Source organism: Macrobrachium rosenbergii, chromosome 13 (genome assembly GCF_040412425.1).
Source record: "Macrobrachium rosenbergii isolate ZJJX-2024 chromosome 13, ASM4041242v1, whole genome shotgun sequence".
In the NCBI taxonomy this organism is placed as follows: domain Eukaryota; kingdom Metazoa; phylum Arthropoda; class Malacostraca; order Decapoda; family Palaemonidae; genus Macrobrachium; species Macrobrachium rosenbergii.
This window is the reverse complement of record NC_089753.1, coordinates 20,111,418-20,137,267: the sequence shown is the minus strand read 5'-3', so window position 1 is coordinate 20,137,267 and position 25,850 is coordinate 20,111,418. Positions and strand designations below refer to the sequence as shown.

Sequence of the window (25,850 nt, the reverse complement as noted above, 5' to 3'; positions counted from 1 at the left end):
TTGCAACTGCAAGTGAATGAGCACTCGACACTTTCTTGTCCAGAACATATGCTCAATTTTGTTAACTTCAACATAATATAAATGCCATTTACAACAAACTCAGGATTAATTGATCTACAAAAAATCAACCTATTTGACATAGAGTTTCCAATTCTTGTACAAATCATACAATGAGCCTCTTTGATGTCAACACTGTGCCATGAAAACTACTGACTCTTGGAAGTGCAATACTGTAACAATTCGACAGAATGGAAATGTTTATGTTCTAGAGTACAAGAGCATGCGGTAGTCATTGGAACACAGGAATTAGGGGTGCTAATGGAGGTTCTTTGTTGAAAAAGAAGATATGAAAACGTCAAACAGGATACCTTTGCGTGACCATCTAATTCTAAAATGTGTGGAACCTGTTGGTCAAAGGAAACCACAACTCGGACAATCTTTTCAGAAAAATGAAAGTTTCCAGGAAACTTAACAAAATGGAGAGGAATAATCTAAAAATATATAAAAAAATCAACCATGTAACATTCATGCCAATTTCTTTGGGTATAGAAAGACTAACAAAATACCAGAAGTTTAAGAAGCAGTAGTTAATAAATTTTTTATTTCTATGGAAACGAATGCTTGGAAAAAAGTAAAACCAAGCATTGTTAAATGCTCAGAATCTAGATTTGCTGGAGTTCACCCTCATGCAATGAGTTGATGTTCCTGTGTTCCTTTGATAATTTTAGTTGACCATTCTAACTAAGCCTAGACCTCAGGCTTACACAGGTAATCCAGCTACTTCAAGATAATCTCATTTAGTTTTGTGAATGTGTAAGACAGTGTGTTTCTGAAGTTGTTCCTCAAATTAGAACCATGCTTGGAATAATTTTGTTATTTCTTTAAAGTACTCAATCTTCTATAAGCCTGGAAAGAGTTTTCTTGCTAACGTTCCTATCCTCAAATGTGACAGTGATTTGTGTGGGCTACCTGCTGAAATAACCCACACAAGGGGCAATGCAACCTTAGACAAGGAGCCATCTCAGTAAGACGTCTCTGTAGGTGGATAGTGCCGTCAGTGCACCTCATGCAGTGCTCTGTAGGCATTACTGAATGTTTTTTGCAGTGTCCTTCGGCCTCTAGCTGTAACCCATTTCATTCCTCTTACTTTATCTCCATTCATATTTTCTTTCTTCCATATTACTAACTTCTCCAACATTATTTTCAACGGTGAATGACCTCATAGATCCCAGTGCTTGTCCTTTGGCATAAATTTTATTTTCCAGTGCCAATTCCAATTCCCAGTAGGACATGAAAAGTTGATGACTTAAGGACAGTTGTTGCCGTGAAGGTCTCTTTTCATAAGAGTGAGAAAAGTATTCAGTGCTGCATGTCAGACTCAACAAGACCTCCCAAAATTGAAATTTCAGATCCTTCCTCTGTTTGCAAGGTGCTATGTTTGGCAGTTTCGAAGCACAAAATTACACTTTGGCTGAGAGACCTGATATTCAGAGCTCTGAAGCCAATCCTTGAGCAAGATTATGAAACCATTAACACAGACCTTTGTCTGACATCTTGAAAATGGAATCTGTATACTGCTGAAGTTGTAAAAAAAATATGTGGATGTCAATCAACCTTCATTGCGTTTAACGTATTGGGTGTAAAACAAAAGCATACACGTTATATATAATGTATATATATATATATATATATATATATATATATATATATATGCGTGTGTGTGTGTGTTAGTGTAATGTGCATACTACTGCACCACAGTCATCTACAATATCCATCCAAGCCATCGTTGGAACTCATGAAGGGACTCTTGAGCCAATTCTCCTTTATGGTATTGAAAGGTGGAAGGCGAATAGAATTAATTAGAACAAACTGAAGCTGTTGGTATGAAATTTTATATAGTGTACGTGGAGTACGAAAAACAGAAGAGGTGATTCACATGAAAAATACGTAGAAGTAAAAAGTTAAGTGTGAATGAAAAGAATTGGATAAAATTAAGAGATGGTTTGTTCATGTGGAAAAATGGGAACAATATGTTGGTGAAACATTTTATTAAGGAATATTGTGAGCGATGGGAAAAATAAATCTTAAAAAGCTAAAAATTAATGAAGTTAGAGACATGTTGGAAAGCAAGGGTCTTGAGATCCAGGAACCACAAGAGTACGTGCAAATTCGAGGATGTGCTGGTAAGACCTACTGTATGTGTTGGTGTGAGAAGCAGTTTACATTGTAGAAGTATTCTGTGGAAAGTATTCACTCACAGCCTCATGGTAAAAGTCACTTGTCAATAACCACTCTAAGAGGAAAGGGCGTATGCTTTATGACTTATGCAGTTTATATATATATATATATATATATATATATATATATATATATATATATATATATATATATATATATATATATATATATACCCCTGGAGTGGTGTGTTGACTGGCAAATGAAATTTAATAGCATTTTAAATACAAGTATAAATTTCATTTTTATAAACGTGGAAATGATTGCTAACGCTTTTTTTTAAGAGACAGTCGTGGTAAAACGCCACGTTATAAAGAAACTATAGATTTACGGGTTCTTAAAAATGATCAGATGCGCATAGGGAATGAAAGGTTCCAACCTAAATTAGAAATCATTAGAATTACCATTAATGTTTCCTTAAGATAGAACTGCGATCACTGAAGATTTGCTTCTTAACGTGGGATTATCACAGATGACTTGATGAACATGAACTTCTTAAAAACGATTGCATTTACCGGCGCTTGTCAAGGTTTACTTGATCTTACATCGAACCTACATTTCAAGTCTACTGAATGTGTCTTGCAAACAGTTGTACAAGTTACTGGAAGAAAAAAATTCCGATAAGTAGATGTAATGCTGTCTTAATATTATCAGCTATTATTTGTTAATATTTTGTGACGGGAGATGAAAAATCGAACCTTGTGATTACCGTAATGAACTTTGAGTCACTATTCAAGCACGTCGGTTTGACATTACGGAGTTAATCAAAAGTTCATTTCTTTGTCATGACATATTGTGAATTTTTGTTCTTGTTACGTCATATCTGTTTCCAGCATTTAAGAGGTATGAAAACTGCCGTTAAACTGATGAGAAAATTTAATGTAGTCATTTTAACCCAAAAATGAATAAAAAGCCTGCAAACACGATGCTGGAAAGTAGAAGAGGAGTAGAATCGCGATTGTCATTTGTCTTCAACGGAATCACGTGACTGGAGTGGCGCTAGAGTTGCCAGTAGGAGTTTTCAAACGCGACGACGTTCAGTTCAGTCAGTGTCAGGTGAGCGTTAAAGGAGGTTGTGTTTTGTGTCGCTTTTTCCTGTTCCTCCGTGTATCTTGTGCCGTAATAAAACATGTCTGAGGAAACAAACGGTCAGGAAAATGGTTCCGTGCCTGAGGTGGAGCTGATCATCAAGGTAAGTCCTTTGAGCAAATGGAAATGCAAGGGACCGGCACATGTTTTGGGGTAAATATCTATCACCAACGGTCGAGGGAGATTAGCTTAGCCTAGTGCTAGTTCTAAAGGGGCGGTCTCTCTCTCTCTCTCTCTCTCTCTCTCTCTCTCTCTCTCTCTCTCTTCTTGTGTGTGTGTGGAGAAAGAATGGTAACCACATCATTCACACTGTTTCTGATTGCCTTCACAAGCTTCGAAGTGACAAAAGTCAAACTTAAGTTGCGCCCCCTTTTATGGTAGTGGTTTACTTACTCTAAGTGGTGTGGTTTTGTGAAAACGTAAAGCTTTGGGTTGAGCTGGGCTGTCTATTACATTGTTACATTGGGAGAGACCATAGGCCTACCTACACTGAAAAACTCGTCCTCTACGTAGGCTTAGTTGTGACCAAAAACTTCAAATTCTGATAGGCTGCACAGGAGTTTCTTTCTGACTGTTGTAGGTCGGTTTGACAAACCTGACAGACTCCCAAAGAGTGTCAGAAATAATGGGTCAGACTCCCAAAGAGTGTCAGAAATAATGGGTCAGACTCCCAAAGAGTGTCAGAAATAATGGGTCAGACTCCCAAAGAGTGTCAGAAATAATGGGTGGTATTGCAAAATTAGGGGACGTAGTACGTACGTGATGTCCATACGACCTTTATACCTGTTTTCACGGAGCTGTTTTATGTAATGTCCTGGTAGGGTAGCCGTTTATCTTTGCTGTTTTATGTAATGTGCTGGTAGGTTTTCTGTTTATCTTTGCTGTTACGTAATTTGTTGTGCGAAGGGCCGTTATTATTGAAATCGCGGAATTATGTGAAAACCTTTGTAATATGTATATTTTCTGCAAATTAGGCCTATCTCCCCCGGTCACTGGTACCTTTCCTTGGTCGTAATGTGTGTGGGATTGCTGCAGTAATATTTAGAATAATGCCAAAAATAAACATTTATTTTTCTCCCAAACCTGTAGGTTTCAAATATACAAGTTCCTTTATCTGTAATAGAATTGGAAAGCAGTGACTGTGGTCTGAACCCGTATTATTGAAGTGATAGGTTCGTGTGATACGCCGTCATTTTAGGGCGTGTGGGTCATTATATTACACGCTTATCAGTGATGAGATTAGGCATTACCGTGCCTGCTGGACTCTGGGTATATTTTTTAAGGCATAAACACGTTTATTTTTCAAGATATAAAACATGCAGGGGTGAGTATTAGGCTGTAGGAAGAAAAAAGGTATCCTGCTTTCGGTAAACTGTAACTGACCTTTTAAGCATGATTAATCTCATTCGTCTCGTATAATTGTTGCACGCGACAGCCTTTCTGTTGAAAGTGATTCAAGCTGCAAGTCCGGGTAAAAAGTAATATTTTGTTGCATTGAAAGTCACATTATTTTAGGAAACAATAATGCCAAACAGACAGAAATTCACTTTTCCCTCCCCGCTCAATTTCAAAATAACACCTTTAAAAAAATTTCTTGGTGTGATGTGTAATATGTCAAAGGGAGTAAGTGGTTGAAATTTTTGATGGTTTAGACGTGTCCAGATGCAGAAGCTAACCTTATATATATATCAGTATGGTGGCCTTTTTTATTTATTTATTTTTTTTTTACATTTTATACTATGCATTTAGATTAATAGTTTAATCTGAATAGATTGTTATTAATTCCGTTCATACTTCAGACGGCATGTGTTCTGAATAGGATAGACAAAAGTCCGAGAAATCACGTTTGGGAAAACTTCTCTGCAAAGGGACTTGAAAGCTGCAGTTTGAATAGGAAAGGTTGGGCCCCTTTTTTTGTGGGGGAGGGGGAGGGGAAGGGTGTTGGTTGGTAGGTGTGTTAGGGCGAGGGGTCGGAATGTTGGTAGTGGTGGGCCCCCTTTGCAACGCAGGTCATGGCCACTTAGGGAAAGTGACCCTTGTGTTTCTTAATGACCTTGCGCCCTCCCTCCTCACCTTCCATTCTTGCTTCTCTCTCTCTCTCTCTCTCTCTCTCTCTCTCTCTCTCTCTCTCTCTCTCTCTCTCTCTCTCTCTCCGTCAGTTTTAACGAATAAGATGCTCCTGTTCCTGAATTTAAGCAGGTTTTAATTCTCGCTGATTAATGTTTAAGGTATGATCGCTGGTTATGCGTCATCCTTTAATAAAATCTTGAGTCAGTCATTGCATTTAACAAGGTTTTAAGAGGCTGTTTTAAAGTCAAACTCTCTCTCTCTCTCTCTCTCTCTCTCTCCACAGTTGGGGCTGAGTCAGCACATGGCATTCTTTGGGTCCTACCGGCGAACAAGCTACCCAGGCTACTTCCTCGCCTCAGCCATTTTACCTCCCGATTTCTTATCTTTTCTCTCTAGCCATTTATCTTGAGCCGTTTGGCCTGATAGTTAGTGTACCGGGAACTTTGGGTGGGATTTTTGCTGACCTTTCCGAACTGATAAACGACGGTCTGTGTTGGGGTGGGGCGGGGGGAGATATTCATTCCACTTCCATTTTGATTTTTTATAAAGTTCAACCGCTAGTTGCAGTGTCGATTATAAGTCTTACTGCAGTTATTCAAATACAGGCCAAAGAAAGTTCAACCCGCAGTTTAATGTCCATTATAAGTCGTATTGCATGTATTCAAGTACGGATCACAGACCCTTTGATCTTTTAGTTAAGGAAAAGTTGGTTAAGGGCGTATCCCACAATGAGTTGGTAGACCTTGCTGTTTCTCGAATAAATAGATGTTATAGGATTAATGGGACTTACACATCAATCATCTTTTGCTTTAATCGTGGTGCTTAAGTCAAAGTCAGAATACTTTATTCCATTAAAAATGGTTATTACATGCATTTCAGTGTTAAAATTACATGTAATTGTTCGTTCAAGGGAATATAAGACCATTCATTTTATTATAAATAATAATTATACCTAACAATTGGCGATATTCAGTTTGAAAGCTCTTATATGTAGCGTACAAGGGACAGTAGTGCAGTACATTATCTCTGATATCTGTAAACCAAGAATGTGATAAGGTCTATCAATAATGTACAACAGAATAGTAAAATGATTAACGCACAATATATAGACATAAAAAGAATTGTTCCGATTAAATTTCAAGTTACTTAGATAATAAATAAGCCAGTTCTAATAACATCAAAATTGAGTCGACAACCAGAGTTAAAGTTATCGGGACTTACGCCCGCTATAAAAGAGGTTTCTGTAAGTCTCGATAGTGTTCTTTTATTGAAATTCGAGTAAATAAAGTTTTTAATATTTAAACGTTGGTTATCGATCCTCATCTTTAGGATCATTTCAAGATTAGCGAACCCAACATCTCCATGTCAAGAACAGCGAACCCAGTGATCCCCATGTAATGAATGGCCAACCCTTTCCGGTCCGAACTCCAATTCCACATGAAGGCTAGTACTGAACACGGCGAAACACTATTTCGCCATGTTTAGTACTAGCCCCCTGGGGTCAAATGTATTTCGCCTTGTTTAGAACTAGCCCATGGGGAATCAGATGTCTGGTACCGAAGTGTTCATGTCTAGAACACCGAACCCTATTATTCCCATGTAAAGGATAACGAACCCAATAATCTTGTGAAGAGTAGGGAACCCTACTGCGAAGGGGTTTGCTAATCTAGACATGATCCCATCTTTATATACTGATGGTTAGTATCTCAGTTAGGATGCAGTAATTTTTTTTTTCGTATATTGACTCATGTAGAGTTATTTAACCATAACCCTCCGTTCTTCGCCTGATGTGAATGAAATCAGTTCGATTGTTTAGTAGATCCAGCCTCTCTCCGTTTCCTCCAAGATGCATAGGTTTGTTGCTCGCTTTTGGACATTTTTATCAGGAATCTTTTGTAATATTTATTTATACAGCTTTATCGAGCAACGCTGCCGGGTGGTGTATATCCAGCTTGGTCTCTTCGGGTTGGAGTAATTTATATTGTCCCACAGCACTGACCCATTAACATATTAGAATACTGAGAATCAAGCTTAATCAATCGACAAGAAACCTTTTTTTATTTCCAAGCGGAGGTATGACTTTCTCGGTTTCACATTTCCTAAAGACGGTGTACCAGATTTCAATTAAGATAGCCAAGGGAAAGATTTCAATTAAGATAGCTTCTCTCTTCTCTCTCTCTCTCTCTCGTTAGCCGGGTACCAACACAAGGAACTTTGATCAGGCCCTCATCGGAACTAATGAAAGCCTTGGAGAGAGAGGCAGCGAATACCGTTAAGTCGAAGCAGAAACGTCGAGGGAGGACGCGAGAGGCCTAAGAGTCCCTCCCTAGGCCTATCGTACTTGCCTAGTCACGTCCCCGACGTGGGAAGGAATGAATTTCGTAGTGGCACCAGTTTTTGTTGCCGTGCGACCGACAAGGCGGAGCTGTTGAAGAATGAGACTGGCTTTCACCTGTGTTGTCATCTGACTGGACGACTGCTTAGAAAAGGGGATTGGATGTACGTTCGTGCGCCGGCGCTTGCGGCCGCCGTCACAGTAGTGATGACTGATAAAGAACTTAAACCTCCAGGAAGCACGACGCGGAGCTCGTTCGAGTTAGAGCTTGGTGCTTGTAGGGCATCTCTCTCTTTCTGGGCGGCGTTCAGGAAATGCCTTTAGTGCCGTGAAAGTCTTGTCTAAGGCTCGTCCTTCGTTCATTGTTCAGGCGATTCATGGGCACTGACCTTTTCTTCTGGTTTTTCTCTTGGCTTGACATTATGAGAGCCCTCTCTCCTGCACAAAAACACACACACACTCACTGCTTTTATAACAAACTGTCGACTTCATTGTTTGCCATGTAGGCTTTCTTGGTGGTCGGTACATAGTGTGAAGCTCTCTAATATATCTTTGTGCTTTCACCTCAATATATTTCCACTTACCTCGAGCCTTCTTTCCTATGGTTCTCGTTCAAGTAAGTGCAAGTGTTCCAACTCTTCTGATGCCCACAGGAGCCCAGCTGGTACTAGTCAAGTGTCATTTCTCACACTACCCTGCCGGTTGAATCGCAATATTCTTTCTAAAGATTTGTTCCCAGATATACAAAATATTATAGTTTTAATTGCGCTGTCATACCGTATTCACGTACTTAAAAATACAGGTTTTACCAGTCCATATTTCAAAATCTTATTCAGCCTGACTAGTGTTTAATTTTCCTCTCTTAGTTTCCCTACACTGCAACACAAGAGGACCTCTGTTGGATATCATTTTTCCCAAGTGTTATTTCATCTATATTGTATACTATTCTGGTTACTGCTGTTTTTCTTAGAATTATCTTGAGTTCCGCCTACCTCTGGATGGTCAAACTACTTTTCCTGCAGTTCTAGGTAGAGTTTTTATGTATCTATTTGCTCAGAACGGTGAATTACGTATTTAGCCATTACTTGGATATATATATATATATATATATATATATATATATATATATATATATATTTGGATATTTTATGTAGTTTGAATGATCAGATGTGTCTCCCGTATAATTTTTATATAAGTCAACATTCGATACGTTTTCCAGTCCAGAAGACGAGCAAGCAACTTGGAACGAGGAAGAAATAGCTTTCTTTCCAATCGGCATGACATTACACTCGGTGAAAGTAGCAGCCGTTAGACCTGTTGTTCGGATGCCTTTTTTTCTCTTTTTTTTTGTTCAGATTTCTGCAGGCGAGAAACTTTTCTTTTCAGAGATGACGTAGCATGGCAGAATGCTTTCCCTTTCGTTTCCACTTTCATGTATCGTCATATCGGCCCCGTAAGGAGGTAGTGCCGTCAGTGCACCTTACGCGGAGCACTGTAGGCATTACTTGAGGTTCTTTGCAGCGTCCCTTCGGTCCCTAGCTGGACCCCTTTTCATTTCTTTTCCTGTACCGCTGTTCGTCTTCTCTTTTTCCCATCTTACTTCCCACCATCTAACAATTGATTCATAGTGTAACTGCGAAATTTTCCTCCTATTACACCTTTCAAACTTTTTTAACTGTCAGTTTCCCTTTCAGCTCTGAATGACCTCGTAGGTCCCAGCGCTTGGCCATTGGTAATTCTGTACTCTGTTCGGCATATCGGATCTTTTATTATTTTCAACATTCAGTCGTCTCCGTGGCAGAAGATGGCTCTCGAGAAAAGAGAAGTCAAGGGTTATTGCCACTCTCATACAAACCAGCTGAATTGTGAAAGAAACCCCGGTGCAGAAAACTTCCACATCATCAGATGTTTCATAGATCTACACAAAAAGTTCGTCACCAGTGCGTCGAACTCCTTCATACACACTGCTCTTATTATTATTATTATTATTATTATTATTATTATTATTATTATTGCATGGTCAAGGAGCTACATGATGGGGATGTAGATTATAGGCGTATTAGACGATCTAAATTGCGTGTGCGTCATTGTGGCAGAAATATTTGATGAAATCAAAATCGAGCGGCAGGGCGGAGGTACCTAAATTTTAGATTAATATATAGGTGTCAAATATACAACATTCATAGTATATAAATTATATTGAACTAGGATTTTGAAGGAACTGCTGTACAGAATTGGCCCCAAATTTTTTATTTTTCAACTGAAAAGTCTTTCAATGAGTTCATTTATTTTATAATGACTTACCGGGACCGACGAGTCCCACTTCAGGCTTGGATAAGCCGCTCGAAAAATGTTGACAAACATGCAAGGCTAACATTTGAGCGAGGCAGGGTTCAAGAAGTTGGACAGGCCTTTAAGAGACCACCGCAGGGAATGGATAAAATGGTGAAAGCAGTTCAGCTTGTGGCCTCAGTTGGGATGCTGGGAAGAATCTTGAGCACTGCCTTGTTCTGCTGTAATATAGTATGACGTCACTGCCTTAGATCTAAAACTCCTTCTTGAAATTTCTTACACGTGAACTTTTCCGAAAGTCTCTAGACGTGATTTCTTTGTTTTTCCTTAATCTCTAGATTACGTCACTTACATTTTCATTGTTTTTGTTTGTTTTATTGTATTCATATAATCAAAATGAATATTACGTAACAGAGGTCAAGACAGCAGGCTAAGGTGTTGTCATTATGCATACTTATTCAGGGGCTTCTTGTGGAAAACCCCGTAGAGGGGGTAGTGCCGTTAGTGCACCTCATGCGGTGCACTGTAGGCATTACTACTGTTCTTTGCAGCGTCCCGTCGGTCCCTAGCTGCAACCCCTATCAATCCTTATGTTATACCGCTGTTCATATTCTCTTCCATCTAACATTCAACCCTCTCCTAAAAATTGATGCAACAGCGCGGTTTTCCTCTTGTTACACCTTTCAAACCTTTTTACTGTAATTTCCCTTTCAGCGCAGAATGACCTCGTAGGTCCCAGAGTTTGGCCTATGGTCTAAATCCTATCTTTTATTCTGTTCTATTCAATTCTTGTTGTGAGAAAGGAGGATCCCGGGCTGGATGACAGCAAGTCTAAACAGGGAGCTCAGTGCCTGTAAAATCAACGGTTGCTACTCAGTAAAAGTATGATAGAGATTCTATGACTTTCGAACTTCATTGTGACCCCGCACTAGGCTGCTCAAATTTGTTGCAAGTTTGAGCTACTTTCAAAGACGTGAACTTTGATGTTTTATTTGCCACTGTACTTAAGTATTGGTATTTGCATTATTGCGTAATTTCACGGGAGAGTTAGAAAAAAGGCCAGGATATGATCGATTTAGGAGCCATTTTTAAAAGTCCGAAGTTATTACGTGTTGTCAAGTGTTACCCAATGCTTATTAAGTTTACGTCGGTGTGTTATTCAATCGCATGACCTGACGTAATGTGATCGCTTGATCGGAATTAAATGTCCGCAGGTCATTGTCTGAGTTTACAGGATGCTGTTCATGAAGTCATGATGCTGTGGTTAGGGTATTCTGGTATTGTTGTTGTTATTATTATTGTTGTTGTTATGCACTGTTTCCTGCTGCATCAATCCGGCAGGGGGATAGCGTCGTCAGTGGACCTCATGCGGTGCACTGTAGGCGCTACTTGAGGATCTTTACAGCGTCCCTTCGGTCCCTAGCTGCAACCCCTTTCATCCTTATTACTATACCTCCATTCACATTATCTTTCCTCTTACTTTCCATCCTCTCCTAACAATTGATTCACAGTGCGACTGCGAGGTTCTCCTCCTGTTAACCTCTCAAACATTTTTACTGTCAATATTCCTTTCAGAGCTGAATGAACTTTTAGGTCCCAACGTAATTCTATTCTTTATTCCTGCGGCATCAGTAAACGCCTCGGAGTGATGGCCGTTGGTTTGGAAGAAGTGCAAATTCCATTCGATCCTACTGAGGCATTCTCGCCATGGGCAGTAATTTGTGTTCTTTATATATTAAATTAACTTCTCAAATGTTAATTGTAACTGATTCCCCGAATAAGAATTTCCGTTGAATTGCAACGTTGCCACCCATATATAGCTTTGCCCTTGTCCGTCAGTAGAGATAAGGAGTTGCAAATAGATACTCCTTTACTTTAGATTGGGTCAGTGTTGCTAAATGAAGAAATTTTACTTTTGTAATAAATCTGTGAGATGCAGTTATTGCAGGTGTTAATGTCGGACATTGTGAATACTGATATTTAGCGAGCTAGGTTTCAAGTACGATGCCAGATTTCATTTTAAAGGAAAATCTTCCTTAGAATTGTAATGAAACAGTTTTTTTTCTGTATTTTTGTAAGATTCAGTCTTCAAATGAAGGAATATAGTTTTAGATAGAGTGGCCTTCTACAAACGTGTATAAGTATGCATATGGAAGCTTCATTAACTTCCTTGATGCTTTATTTTTGAGCAGCTTCAGTTTTAAAAGCCAGCGTGAGTTAGCCAAGCGGTCGATAGCGTTGCATCACAACAATGAAAAATCGTTAGGAAGATGATTTTAAAAAAGGCGGACTTAGTCATAACGATTTTAACTTACGTCCGCTATGATTTGAACTGAATCACTGTTCCGCGTGTAGGCGTAAGGCTTAGGGTTACCCTGCGAGGTGGAACAGATGACGTCATCTCATAGAGTAAACAAGAAAAGGCCGCCGTAGGATATGGGGGTGGAGGATGGCCCCCTAGCCCCCGTAAGGGCTCGTGGGAGGCAGGCAGACGGGCCGCGTCTGACTCATTGCCAAGGTTCTCTCTCTCTCTCTCTCTCTCTCTCTCTCTCTCTCTCTCTCTCTCTCTGCATTCCTTTGCCCTTCCCCAACCCCAAACTCTCTCTCTCTCTCTCTCTCTCTCTCTCTCTCTCGACTCGCTTCTCTTCCTTCCTTCCTCCTCCTTCTCATGTGAGCCGGGAGAGCAATTCTTGGAAGGCTGCTTTGTCTGATTATGGAAATTTCCGTTTTTTGTTTTTTCCCTCGGTGGACTGGGTGTGGATTGCTGTGTTTCTGGAATCACTTAGCATACCTTGATGGGAGTGCTAGAGTTTAACTGGAAAGGAGAGTATATTATATTCATTTAATCCGTTTCCATAAAAACAATGCAGTAACCACTGCTGCATTCATATATATATATATATATATATATATATATATATATATATATATATATATATATATATATATATATATATATATATATATATATATATATATGTGTGTGTGTGTGTGTGTGTGTGTATGTATGTATGTATGTATGTATATATGTGTATGTATGTATGTGTGTGTGTTTAGGATTACTAGTCCCGCAAAACTTAACCTGGAGCGTGTGAGTGGAATCGCTCCATTGGAGATTGCATTTATTTCAACAAGAAAATCAGTTGTATTCAGTAATGATTCGGTTAATATATAAGATGTAATTTCAGTAAGATTTTATGGAAATTAGAAAGAGAATGTACAGTAGCCTATGTACAGACAGATTATCTTGTTATGATAATTAAACTCTAAGTTTCCACACCCAGCTACTGCTACCAGCTGCTCCTCCATCATGCAAGAAAATGAAGTATAGGCTATATCTGAAGTATAACAGTCTCACTCTATATTATACTGTCACGCTGTAGGCTTCTTTTATCCGGTCCGACTCGTCACACACTCATATCAACTGTCAAATCCAGTCAAAGAAGGTCGATTTTGTTTTCTGCTTTCGTTAACGAATTGTTGGGGTCTTAATGATGATTATCTTTTATGTCAGCGCGCGAGAACAAACGCCGTGCTTGTTAGTTACCGTATTTGGTATGGTATTTGGAGTGTCGTCTTTTACAATGCTGCTGGCTTGATCAGATGGTAACACGTTTTGGATACGCTTGCACGTGAGTTCGGACAAAAATGTAATAATGGCCTTGACAGACAGCTCGCCCATTTTAACTTTTGTTAAGTAGACTATAATAGAAATTCCCTCATCCTAAGGTCTGGAACCAATCTGCAGTTAAGCACCTTCTCTCTCTCTCTCTCTCTCTCTCTCTCTCTCTCTCTCTCTCTCTCTCTCTCTCTCTCTCTCTCGTGTGCTATGTTGCGTAACACTAGTCCGTAGCAATAGGTTTCTTTAAGTTTGCATCTTGTAGAGTCGTATTACTGAAACTTCTAAAATCATCTGACTGCGTTAGAACGAACTAATGGGCAACTCGTTCGAGAAATTATTGCAATCATCTTATGATGGTGATTCTACTTCCGGCATTCCGCTGGAGAATTTTAATGGAGTAGGGGTGGGAAGGGCTGGGATGTGTTACTTTTATACGATCAATATATCTTCTCTCTCTCTCTCTCTCTCTCTCTCTGTGGCGGATGAGGTCTCCGAGACAGCATTACGCAACCCACCCACATTTGTTTTTGTTTTGTTTACTTGTTTTAGACGATTGGGCAGTTGTGATCGAGTGGTCTCGCAACCCGTTTGAAATTTTGAATACACCATAAGCGCTGTGGTATTCAAGTTCAAGATCAATTAGGTGTTTCTGAAACATTTTAAGGTGAGAAATTTCTATCTAGTTTTAGCTTTTTTGACGTGTCATGTGTCAGATCACGGTAATCACTACAGTTACAGTCTGAGGGTTTCAGTACTTTGCACGTGTGTGTATATAGCTTTTGGATTTGTTGTCATGTGTCAAGTCACAGTAGTATGTTTAGTCTTTTCTGGAGAGACTTGAAACACTGATCACTGCAGCTAAGTTCTGAGGTTTTCAGTACTTACACACACACACACACACACACACACACACACACACACACACACACACACACACACACACACACATATTGACACACATATATATATATATATATATATATATATATATATATATATATATATATATATATATATATAGCTATATATATATGTATGTATATATATATATATATATATATATATATATATATATATATATATATATATATATATATATACTGTATATATATATATATATATATATATATTATATATATATATATATATATATATATATATATATATATATATATATATATATATATATATATATAATATATATATATGTGTGTGTGTAAGTACTGAAAACCTCAGAACTTAGCTGCAGTGATCAGTGTTTCAAGTCTCTCTCCAGAAATGACTAAACATACTACTGTGACTTGACACATGACAACAAATCCAAAAGCTAAGACTCAAAAGGTCTCCTCCAAGTTTATTATAATAACGATTCTTATTCGAGGCTACAATGTATTGATTTTTGAACATAAGGATTGTAATAGCTTGTTGTTATTCTCCGAGCACCTATGCTAACTGGAACAGCAGCAGAATGCCAGTACAACCCCCAGGGCTCTTAACAAGGAAAGCTTCCCCACGAAAAATAAATACAAGAATAATGTGTAAGAGGAACAGCAGAAAAGAAGTAATAAAGGAAAAGTCAAACTGTGAAATGATAACTTGTAAGCCATCTTAAAAAAAAGAAGCCTTTGTATGAGATTCAAACTTCCGAAGTTCAACGATTCAACTACGTGATTGGTAAGATCATTCGATGCTGAAACAAAACAACTCTGTAGGAAAGTCAGAATTAACTGCAAATCGAATACAAGGCGGTGGATGGCATAATCTAGGAAAATTGAGTACAGAGGATTATCAGAATATTTTGTGGTTTTAGTTTTCTGTAAAAGAAAACTGTTGTGCCGGCTTTGTCCGTCCGTCCAAACTTTCTGTCCGCAGTTTTTCTTCCGCCTCTAAGATCTTAAAAACTACTGAGGCTAGAGGGCTGCAAATTGGCCTGTGGATCATCCACCCTCCAGTCATCGTACCGAATTGTAGTCCTCAAGCCTCAGCAGGTTTTAATTTATTTAAGGTTAAAATTAGCCACAATCGTGCTTCTGGCAACGATATAGGAAAGGCCACCACCTGGCCGTGGTTAAAGTTTCATGGGCTGCGGCTCATACAGCATTATACCGAGACCACAGAAAGATAGATGTTTTCAGTGACCTTGATTATATATACGCTGTTCAGAAAAATCGATTGCTCTGAAGAGACTTCGGCGCATTTTTTACTTGTTTGTTGTAATCCATATAACAGCGGTTCAGAGACTAATACTAACACGTGGAGTAACGAAGTTAAAAGAGCTGAAGTTGAATCAGTATTTTATTATGCAAGTCATATGCTGAAGACCAGGCTAGAACCATATTCAGAGCATAGCAGAACAAGAGAATAAACCATCTTTTTTTATTTTCGCAATTACAGGTCCCTAAAATTTCGAAACCCATATTCACTCTACTGATTTTTTGCTCAGTTGAACAATACAAAGCCCGGGTATGTGTGAAAAGTTAAGTTGCAGTCAGTAATGGAACAAGAGGTTTAATTGAGACCCATAATTGTACCATTTGTTAATTTTGGATAAGTTATTGTTAAGAGAATAAGCAAGGGTAGGTCTGCTATCAGATGGGAGTTGTTGCAGATAGAGCAGCAGCATCTACAGCATATAAAGGTGTACCAAGAAAATTAAACTGAAGAACAGTAAGGATCAGAGTCTTGTTGCGATTGTGTAGTACGAATCAGCAACTCCTTTTTACCATTTGTTTAGATATTAAATAATGTTTAGAAATGCTCATCACAAGCAGCACTCAAGTCTTACGATCTCATAACAAGCACCCCAGAGACTAACCATGGAGGAATAACGAACCCCTAGAGGGGTAGGGCCGTCAGTGCACCTCAAGCGCGGTGCACTGTAGGCATTACTTAAGGATCATTGCAGCGTCCCTTCGGCCCCTAGCTGCAACCCCTTTCATTCCTCTTAATGTACCTCCTTCCATATTCTTTCTTCCGTCTTACTCGCCACCCTCTTTTAACAATTATGTCATAGTGCAAGCGCAAGGTTTTCCTCTTGTCACACCTTTGTAACCTTTTACTCTGTTTTCCTCTCAGCGCTGAGTGACTTCATAGGAATCAGCGCTTGGCCTTCGGCGTAAGTTGTATATGTGTTATAGAGACTAACGAAAGCCAGACTTTAATAAACTGTGAGGTTGATAGAAACCGAGTGTGGTAATCTCCAGGGTATGAGGTACAACGTTGACTAAGCAGAAATTTGGTAATTGTTCCATTACTTTGAATGTTATCAAGGCCCACGCGCATTATCTGATAGTAAATAACTCGGACAAGCTTGAATTGTTATGGTAATTTTTTTGATAAACAGATTGGACTATAATAACGACTCCCCTCCCCGTCTCTCATTGTACGTCACTCACAATATGGTTTTATTTCCTGGTTTCCTGTAATCTCATTACTAATAATGACACTGAATCCATTGTAGTTAATAGGAAAAGTGACCTTATATAGTAAGAATACATACAACAAGTAGTATAGACATGCCCAAATAAGTATTTTTGCGGATAAATCAGTTATTCATTTCTCTAAGAGGACGCAATCAATGCAATACATTATTTTATCGGGGTAAAGGGGAGGGAGGGAGATGGGGCTGGATTGGGGCCGGGCTGTGACGAGGTAACCAAGACATTTCGAATCCTTGTATTGGATAACTGTTAATACTTGACATTGCGGTAACCAGCGATCATTACGAGGAAGCGGCACGTCTGTTGCATACGTCACAGAATCTGTAATGTCATTGTTAGGAAATGATAGGGGTGGGTGGTTTTGATTAGACAGTGCTCTCGTCATGTGACGGACATGGATTTTTGCTTCTTTTTTTTAATAGTTATTATCTATGTGAGGCTGAGAGTTTCTAGTGTATTGCTCTTTCTTTTTTATAAAGATGTCGTCGTTGTAATACGCAGGTGTCTGTTCAGTTCACGAATTACGATTTTGCCTCTGGTTTTACTTGTATATGTATAGTGAAGATTTTATAGTTTAGCATTTTCTCCCCTTCGGCCCTTGGCTGCAACCCATTCATTCCTGTTATGTATTACTGTACCTCCATTCATATTCTCTTTCTTCTGTCTGCTTTCCACCCTCACCTAACAATTGATCCATAGTGCAACTGCTTTGAGGTTTTCCTTCAGTTACACCCTTTCAAACCTTTCTACTGTCATTTTCCGTTTCAGCGCTGAATGACCTCATAGGCCCTATCGCTTGGCTTTTGGCATAGATTCTGTATTCTCGCTATAGCCTTCTCTCAGGTTGCTGCTTTCCAATATGTATGGATTGTATTTTTAAATCAATTCAATATGCTACATCTGCTTTTACGTATGTAGGATGCATGTATAGGTACATTTTCAAGGAACACACAATCTTGCATAGGCATCAGTTCATACATGGGTCCTTACCATATATAAGTAGGCTACTTATCAGATGAGTTTTTTAAACCTTAAGTCTTCGATTTGCAGTTAATCGTAAGATAAACTAGGAAGTAGCTTTGTTGACAAAGACGAGGAAGCTGAGAACATTTGATGATCATTTTCGAGTTTTCATTGACTTACGGTAAGGATTTGACAGTGTTCCTTGCTAGTCTTGCGTAGGGATTTGATAGTGTTCCTCACTTGTCTTGGGTAAGGATTTGACAGTGTTCCTCACTGGTCTTGGGTACGGATTTGACAGTGTTCCTCACTTGTCTTGGGTAAGGATTTGACAGTGTTCCTCACTTGTCTTGGCTACGGATTTGACAGTGTTCCTCACTTGTCTTGGGTAAGGATTTGACTGTTCACACTTGTCTTGGGTAAGGATTTGACTGTTCACACTTGTCTTGGGTAATGATTAGACAGTGTTCCTCACTTGTCTTGGGTAAGGGTTTGACAGTGTTCCTCACTTGTCTTGGGCAGGGATTTGACAGTGTTCCTCACTTGTCTTTGGCAAGGATTTGACATGTTCCTCACTTGTCTTGGGTAAGGATTTGTCAGTGTTCCTCACTTGTCTTGGGTAAGGATTTGACAGTGTTCCTCACTTGTCTTGGGCAAGGATTTGACAGTGTTCCTCACTTGTCTTGGGCAAGGATTTGACAGTGTTCCTCACTTGTCTTGGGTAAGGATTTAACAGTGTTCCTCACTTGTCTTGGGTAAGGATTTGACAGTGTTCCTCACTTGTCTTGGGTAAGGATTTGACAGTGTTCCTCACTTGTCTTGGGTAAGGATTTGACAGTGTTCCTCACTTGTCTTGGGTAATGATTTGACAGTTTTCCTCACTTGTCTTGGGCAAGGATTTGACAGTGTTCCTCACTTGTCTTGGGTAGGGATTTGACAGTGTTCCTCACTTGTCTTGGGCAAGGATTTGACAGTGTTCCTCACTTGTCTTGGGCAAGAATTTGACAGTGTTCCTCACTTGTCTTGGGTAAGGATTTGAAAGTGTTCCTCACTTGTCTTGGGTAATGATTTGACAGTGTTCCTCACTGGTGTTATGGGTTTGACAGTGTTCCTCACTGTCTCAGGTAAGGATTTGACAGTGTTCCTCACTTGTCTTGGGTAAGAATTTGACTGTTCACACTTGTCTCAACTTGTCTCGATTAGACATTGAAGGATTTGACAGTGTTCCTCACTTGTCTTGGGCAAGGATTTGACAGTGTTCCTCACTTGTCTTGGGTAGGGATTTGACAGTGTTCCTCACTTGTCTTGGGTAAGGATTTGACAGTGTTCCTCACTTGTCTTGGGTACGGATTTGACAGTGTTCCTCACTTGTCTTGGGTAAGGATTTGACAGTGTTCCTCACTTGTCTTGGGTACAGATTTGACTGTTCTCACTTGTCTTGGGTAAGGGTTTGAGTGTTCCTCATTTGTCTTGGGTATTGATTTGACAGTGTTCCTCACTTGTCTTTGGCAAGGATTTGGCAGTGTTCCTCATTTGTCTTGGGTAGGGATTTGACAGTGTTCCTCATTTGTCATGGACAAGGATTTGACAGTGTTCCTCACTTGTCTTGGGTAAGGATTTGACAGTGTTCCTCACTTGTCTTGTAAGGATTTGACAGTGTTCTCACTTGTCTTGGGTAAGGGGGTATTTGACAGTGTTCCTCACTTGTCTTGGGTAAGGATTTGACAGTGTTCCTACTTGTCTTTAAGGGACAAGGACTTGACAGTGTTCCTCACTTGTCTTGGGTAAGGACTTGACAGTGTTCCTCACTTGTCTTGGGTAAGGATTTGACAGTGTTCCTCACTTGTCTTGGGTAAGGATTTGACAGTTTTCCTCACTTGTCTTGGGCAAGGACTTGACAGTGTTCCTCACTTGTCTTGGGTAAGGATTTGACAGTGTTCCTCACTTGTCTTGGGCAAGGATTTGACAGTTTTCCTCGCTTGTCTTGGGCAAGGATTTGACAGTGTTCCTTGTCACTTGTCTTGGGTAAGGATTTGACAGTGTTGACAGTCTTGTTTTGACAGTGTTCTCACTTGTCTTGGGTAGGGATTTGACAGTGTTCCTCACTTGTCTTGGGTAGGGATTTGACAGTGTTCCTCACTTGTCTTGGGTAAGGATTTTACAGTGTTCTTCACTTGTCTTGGGTAAGGATCTGAGTGTTCCTCACTTGTCTTGGGTACGGATTTGACAGTGTTCCTCACTTGTCTTGCGTAAGGATTTGACAGTGTTCCTCACTTGTTTGACATTTGACAGTGTTCCTCACTTGTCTTGGGTAAGGATTTGACAGTGTTCCTCACTTGTCTTGGGTAAGGATTTGTCAGTGTTCCCCTAATTGTCTTGGGTACGGATTTGACAGTGTTCTCTTACTTTGTCTTGGGTGAGGATTTGAGTGTTCCTCACTTGTCTTGGGTAAGGATAATGATTTGACAGTGTTCCTTTGACAGTGTTCTTGTCTTGGGTAAGGACTTGACAGTGTTCTCACTTGTCTTGGGTAATGATTTGACAGTGTTCCTCCCACTGGTCTTGGGTAAGGATTTGACAGTTTCACTGGTCTTGGGTAAGGATTTGACAGTCGGGTAGGGATTTGACAGTGTTCCTCACTCTCCTCGGTAGGGATTTGACAGTGTTCCTCGCTTGTCTTGGGTAAGGATTTTACAGTGTTCCTCACTTGTCTCGGGTAAGGATTTGACAGTGTTTCTCACTTGTCTTGGACAAGGATTTGACAGTGTTCTTCACTTGTCTTGGGTACGGATTTGACAGTGTTCCTCACTTGTCTTGGGCAAGGATTTGACAGTGTTCCTCACTTGTCTTGGGTAGGGATTTGACAGTGTTCCTCACTTGTCTTGGTTAGGGATTTGACAGTGTTCCTCACTTGTCTTGTTTAGGGATTTGACAGTGTTCCTCACTTGTCTTGGGTATTGATTTGACAATGTTCCTCACTTGTCTTTGGTAAGGATTTGACAGTGTTCCTCACTCGTCTCGGGTAGGGATTTGACAGTGTTCTCACTGCCTCGGTAGGGATTTGACAGTGTTCCTCGCTTGTCTTGGGTAAGGATTTACAGTGTTCTCACTTGTCTCGGTAAGGATTTGACAGTGTTTCTCACTTGTCTTGGACAAGGATTTGACAGTGTTCTTCACTTGTCTTGGGTAATGGATTTGACAGTGTTCCTCACTTGTCTTGGGCAAGGATTTGACAGTGTTCCTCACTTGTCTTGGTAGGGATTTGACAGTGTTCCTCACTTGTCTTGGGTAGGGATTTGACAGTGTTCCTCACTTGTCTTGGTTAGGGATTTGACAGTGTTCCTCACTTGTCTTGGGTATTGATTTGACAATGTTCCTCACTTGTCTTGGGTAAGGATTTGACAGTGTTCTCACTTGTCTTGGGTAAGGACTTAACAGTGTTCTTCACTTGTCTTGCAGACAGAGCCAACGAGATGGGCTTGTTTTGGGGGAGGGTGTTAGAAAACCTCACTGTGAAGTTGGCCGTCATTTAAACTTCCACCACCCACTCTCTCTCTCTCTCTCTCTGTGGATACCTAATTTGAGATGTAATTACACATGTATCGTGAGTTGTAAGCACACCTTTTGCAGCTCGGAAGATGCAAGATCATAATCTGCTTGAAAGCTAAAGTTCATTATTATAATTTATATTTTATTGTCATTTATGGCATTCATATATGCTTAGTGAAAATTATTGTAATGACACACACACACACACTGCGAGAGGAATACCCAGACTGTCATTCTAAATATGCGAGACCTACGTTTCTTTTAATTATTTAAAGAGTATAAAAACTAGCGCTAGTTATTTGAGAGCAAGATTGACCACGGCAGTTCAGCTATTTTTTTGCATTCCTTTTTTTCTCTCTGGGTAATTGAAGAGAAGCAGGGTAACAGTTTGTTTGCCTTCAAGAAGTTAGAGCATGTTCTCACTTGTGCTTACGTGCTTACATTTTTTTTTTTAGTGAGAGCATCAGAGATATAACATTTCTCTCATTCTTCTATCCACAGCAATTGACTGGCAACTTTGTACACTATTCACTGCCCAAGTCAATATAAGCCTCCTATAAATTAATGAAAGGTGCTTAGAGAGTAATTGAAGTAATTGACATCACAAATGTCGAGCCAGTCCTCTGATTTAACTTGCAATGGAGATTCCATACTCAGAACCCAAAGGTCAGGTACCGTACCTTAGGTATGTTTGAACTTCCCTCTCCATTTTATGCGGCACGATTGTCCTCCGAGAAACCGTAGGGGGATAGTACCGTCAGTGAACCTCATGCGGTGCACCGTAGGCATTCCTTGGGGCTCTTTGAAACTTCCCTTCGGCCCCTAGTTGAAACCCCTTTCATTCCTATTACTGTATCTCCGTTCATAACCTCTTTCTTTCTTCTTACTTTCCACCCTCTCCTGAACAATTGGTTCACAGTGCAGCTGCGAGGTTTTCTTCCTGTTACACCTTTCAAACCTTTTTACTGTTAATTTGAGTTTCAGCGCTGAATAACCTCATAGGTCCCAGCGCTTGGCTTTTGGCCTAAATTGCATATTCTATGCATGTCCTTCGAAAAGTAGGTATTGGGAACAAGTATTCCCTCTTCCGAGGCAGGCAGTGAGTTCGATTCACCCACCTCTATTCAGCGCCAAGGAAAGGCGTGGTGCTTGCGAGACTTCTGGATCTCAAGGCCAGAGTCTTACCATATTGCTGACCCTTACGACGCACTGGATTTATCTCCGGTGACACAGATTCGGCCATCAGTGCACCTCACGTTTCGGCCTTTTCCCTTACACTCATTTCCGCTTCCTTTCTCATGTCTCTTGACTCTTAAACATCTCTAGGCTCTGAACATCTCTTAACTGTTGCTTCTTGAAGCATCCTTGGCGTTTTCTCCCAGTTTCACATTTAGATCCTCGTATTTCATTTATGCTCTTGGCCACCATCTTTTGTCCAACTACTCAAGCCCCGGGGAGGGGGGGTTAGTGCCACTAGTGCATCTCACGCGGCGCACTGTAGGCATTACTTACGGATCTTTTTCAGCGTCCCTTCGCCTCCTAGCTGCAATTCCTTTCATTCCATTCAATGTGCCTCCGTTCATATTCTCTTTCTTCCATCTTACTTTCCACCCATCCAAACAATTGTTTCATGGTGCAACTGCAAGGTTTTCCTCCTGTTACACCTTTAAAAATATTTTTTTCTCTTCATTTCCCTTTCAGGTCCCTGCCTGGCCTTTGGCCTAAGTTTTATATTCCATTCCATTCATATTATTATTTTCTTGACCTCTCTCTTGTGTCCAACTACTCTACCTCCCCCTTTTCACTGTCTTATGCATTGAGTGACTGAAAGTGCACCAATGCATGGCTTTGTAGCCTAATTTCATTATTTTCTCGCTTTCTCATACTAGTTGGAATTATGAAGTGGGTGATTTAAAACTTAAGTGAATGAACATCCCGTTAAAATTTACGATTATGAAGATTGGAGACTGTAAATTAAGGATCTAGTTAAGAAAAAATACACAGACCTTTCCTAAAAAAAATACACAGACCTTTACCTAAAAAAAAATACACAGACCTTTCCCTAAAAAAAAATACACAGACCTTTACCTAAAAAAAAATACAGACCTTTACCTAAAAAAAAAATACAGACCTTTCCTAAAAAAAATACACAGACCTTTACCTAAAAAAAATACACAGACCTTTACCTAACTTTGGCTTCTATGTTTCAGGTTTTCACAATACTATTCAAAATAATACAATTACTGGGAGGAATTTGAAGAGGCGAGTTTAACATAAGGCACAAGATGAGCTGATAGCGAGGTTAACTAGACATCTGTGAAATCCCGAAAGTGTACCTTTTAAAGTAAACCTTCTACGTTTTTACGTGATCCAGCTGCCTGATAACCAAAGGGACCAAATGGGCATCGCGTTGCATTGTGTCAAGGTTAAGATGTCACAGGGGCATGCATTTACTTAGGTGAAAGTTATTTGATCAAGCGACATTGCCTACAGATGGGGCCGCCATCTGGTAAGGTCGAGTTCACGGCGTTTTCGATGGAGAGGCATTTGGAAGTTGCTCTTGACTTTTTTTTTTTTTTTTTTTTTTTTTTTTTTTACTTGAGATGGTCTTGTGCTCAGCGCCACCTTGTGTTTTTCTCGCAAGGTGCAATACTGAAGAATGAGTGGGCGTAACATATGCATTTCTAGCGCTCGCCTCGGAACGTGAGAGAGCGAGTTACATGATGAGAATGAATGTGTGAAAGGCCAGTGTGTTTCTGTGTTGCTGTATACATCTCCAGACTTGAACTTCAGGGAGGGGGAGGGGCAAATAAAAATGTGTGTTGTATACATCTCCAGGCATGAATTTCAGGGGAGAGAGAGAGAGAATAAGAATGTGTGTGTTTTATACATATCTAGTCGTGATCTTCAAGGGGGAGAGAGAGAGAGAGATGAGATAAACATTTGTGCTGTATACAACTATACATCTCCAGGCGTGAACTTCAGGGAGAGAGAGAGAGAGAGAGAGAGAGAGAGAGATAAAAATGTGTGTTGTATACTTCTCCAGGCATAACTTTGGGAGAGAGAGAGATAAAAATGATGGTCTTGCCATGAAAGCGAACGGGAGAGAGAGAAGTGTAGACACTTGTGTGTGGCATTGGAGACCTATTTGAAGAAGTGACGCTTTCAAGAAGTCGACATCATCGTTATGGGCTCTTCGCCGCTGAGGCTGAACCCGTATTTGGAATGGAGGAGGGGACGGAGGAGTTTGCCAGGGTTGGGGTGGGGGGGGGCACCGGGTGTGGGTCGTAGGGGGTCTAAGGATAGTGTGGAAGGGACGGACGGGCGGAAAGGCGAGGAGTTCTTTTTGGGGTGGTTGGTGATATGGACGCTGGGTGGGATAGGATCCATGATGAGCAGATGGCATGGACGGACTTTACCATACGGAAGGGGGATGTTGTATCGTTTATATTGGATGATGTAGGAGTGTCTGTGGTTGCGAAATAATTGACTGGGATGTCTTCTTCTGAGAGAGAGAGAGAGAGAGAGAGAGAGAGAGAGTCCCCACCAATGGATTACAGCACATGGTGAAAAACATGAGACCGACGGCTCATTTTGACGCAACAGGAAATATCAAGCTGGCTCTCTGTGTCTCTTAATTTGTCATGGAGAGCATTACAGTGAAATTAAAGCCTAAAGGAAGGTTGAAAGTGCACGTGTACAAATACACGCACAGTCCCTCTTGGAAGGGAGGAGGGTCTCTGAGAGGGAGTGATTACGGGTTACGGGGTCCAAGATTTGAGAGAAAAGATTTTTTTTCTCTTGAGTAAGCGTCCTAGACGTCTTTATAGCTTTAGGTTCTCTCTCTCTCTCTCTCTCTCTCTCTCTCTCTCTCTCTCTCTCTCTCGTCGTTTTGGTCTTTTGCTGATGACGTTTATCAGCGTACGGTATTTTCAATTGCAGCCGAGGTACTTACAATGTAAAATCATGTCGAAGGATATTAGTTCCTGTGGGGGGGACTCAGTTCATTCAAGATGACGAAATATTTCGCCGTTAAATTTTCTCATCAGAAACCAAGAACAGTTTAACCATTAACAGTTTTTTCTTTTGTACAACCTCTCTCTGTCTGGTATCTCTCTGTATGGTATCTCGGTGGTGTATGACGTGGCCTTGACTCCCTGCCCCGTATTCTCGCCTGCCTGACTGGACCCCCCTTCCTTTTACAATGCCCCCTCCCCCTCATCCCATGGTCACCAGCGCTCCCTCCCTCTCTCTCCTT

At 40.3% G+C, this 25,850-nt stretch overlaps 1 protein-coding gene across 2 annotated transcripts in view; it reads left to right on the top strand.

Moving 5' to 3' along the window:
* The first annotated feature begins 3,194 nt into the window (after positions 1 to 3,194).
* The window catches only part of Clic (chloride intracellular channel protein 5), a 106,347-nt gene continuing 83,691 nt past the window's right edge, over positions 3,195 to 25,850 (top strand). Inside the window, exon 1 of one of the 2 annotated variants that reach the window (XM_067114390.1) lies at positions 3,195 to 3,291. Coding sequence is in view for 1 of the 2 variants with exons in the window: in XM_067114389.1 (XP_066970490.1) it covers positions 3,365 to 3,427 (63 nt within the window). In the remaining variant the exon portion in view is untranslated. Of the gene's footprint in view, positions 3,428 to 25,850 lie in introns of both variants that reach the window. The other variant, XM_067114389.1, reaches the window with a different exon arrangement.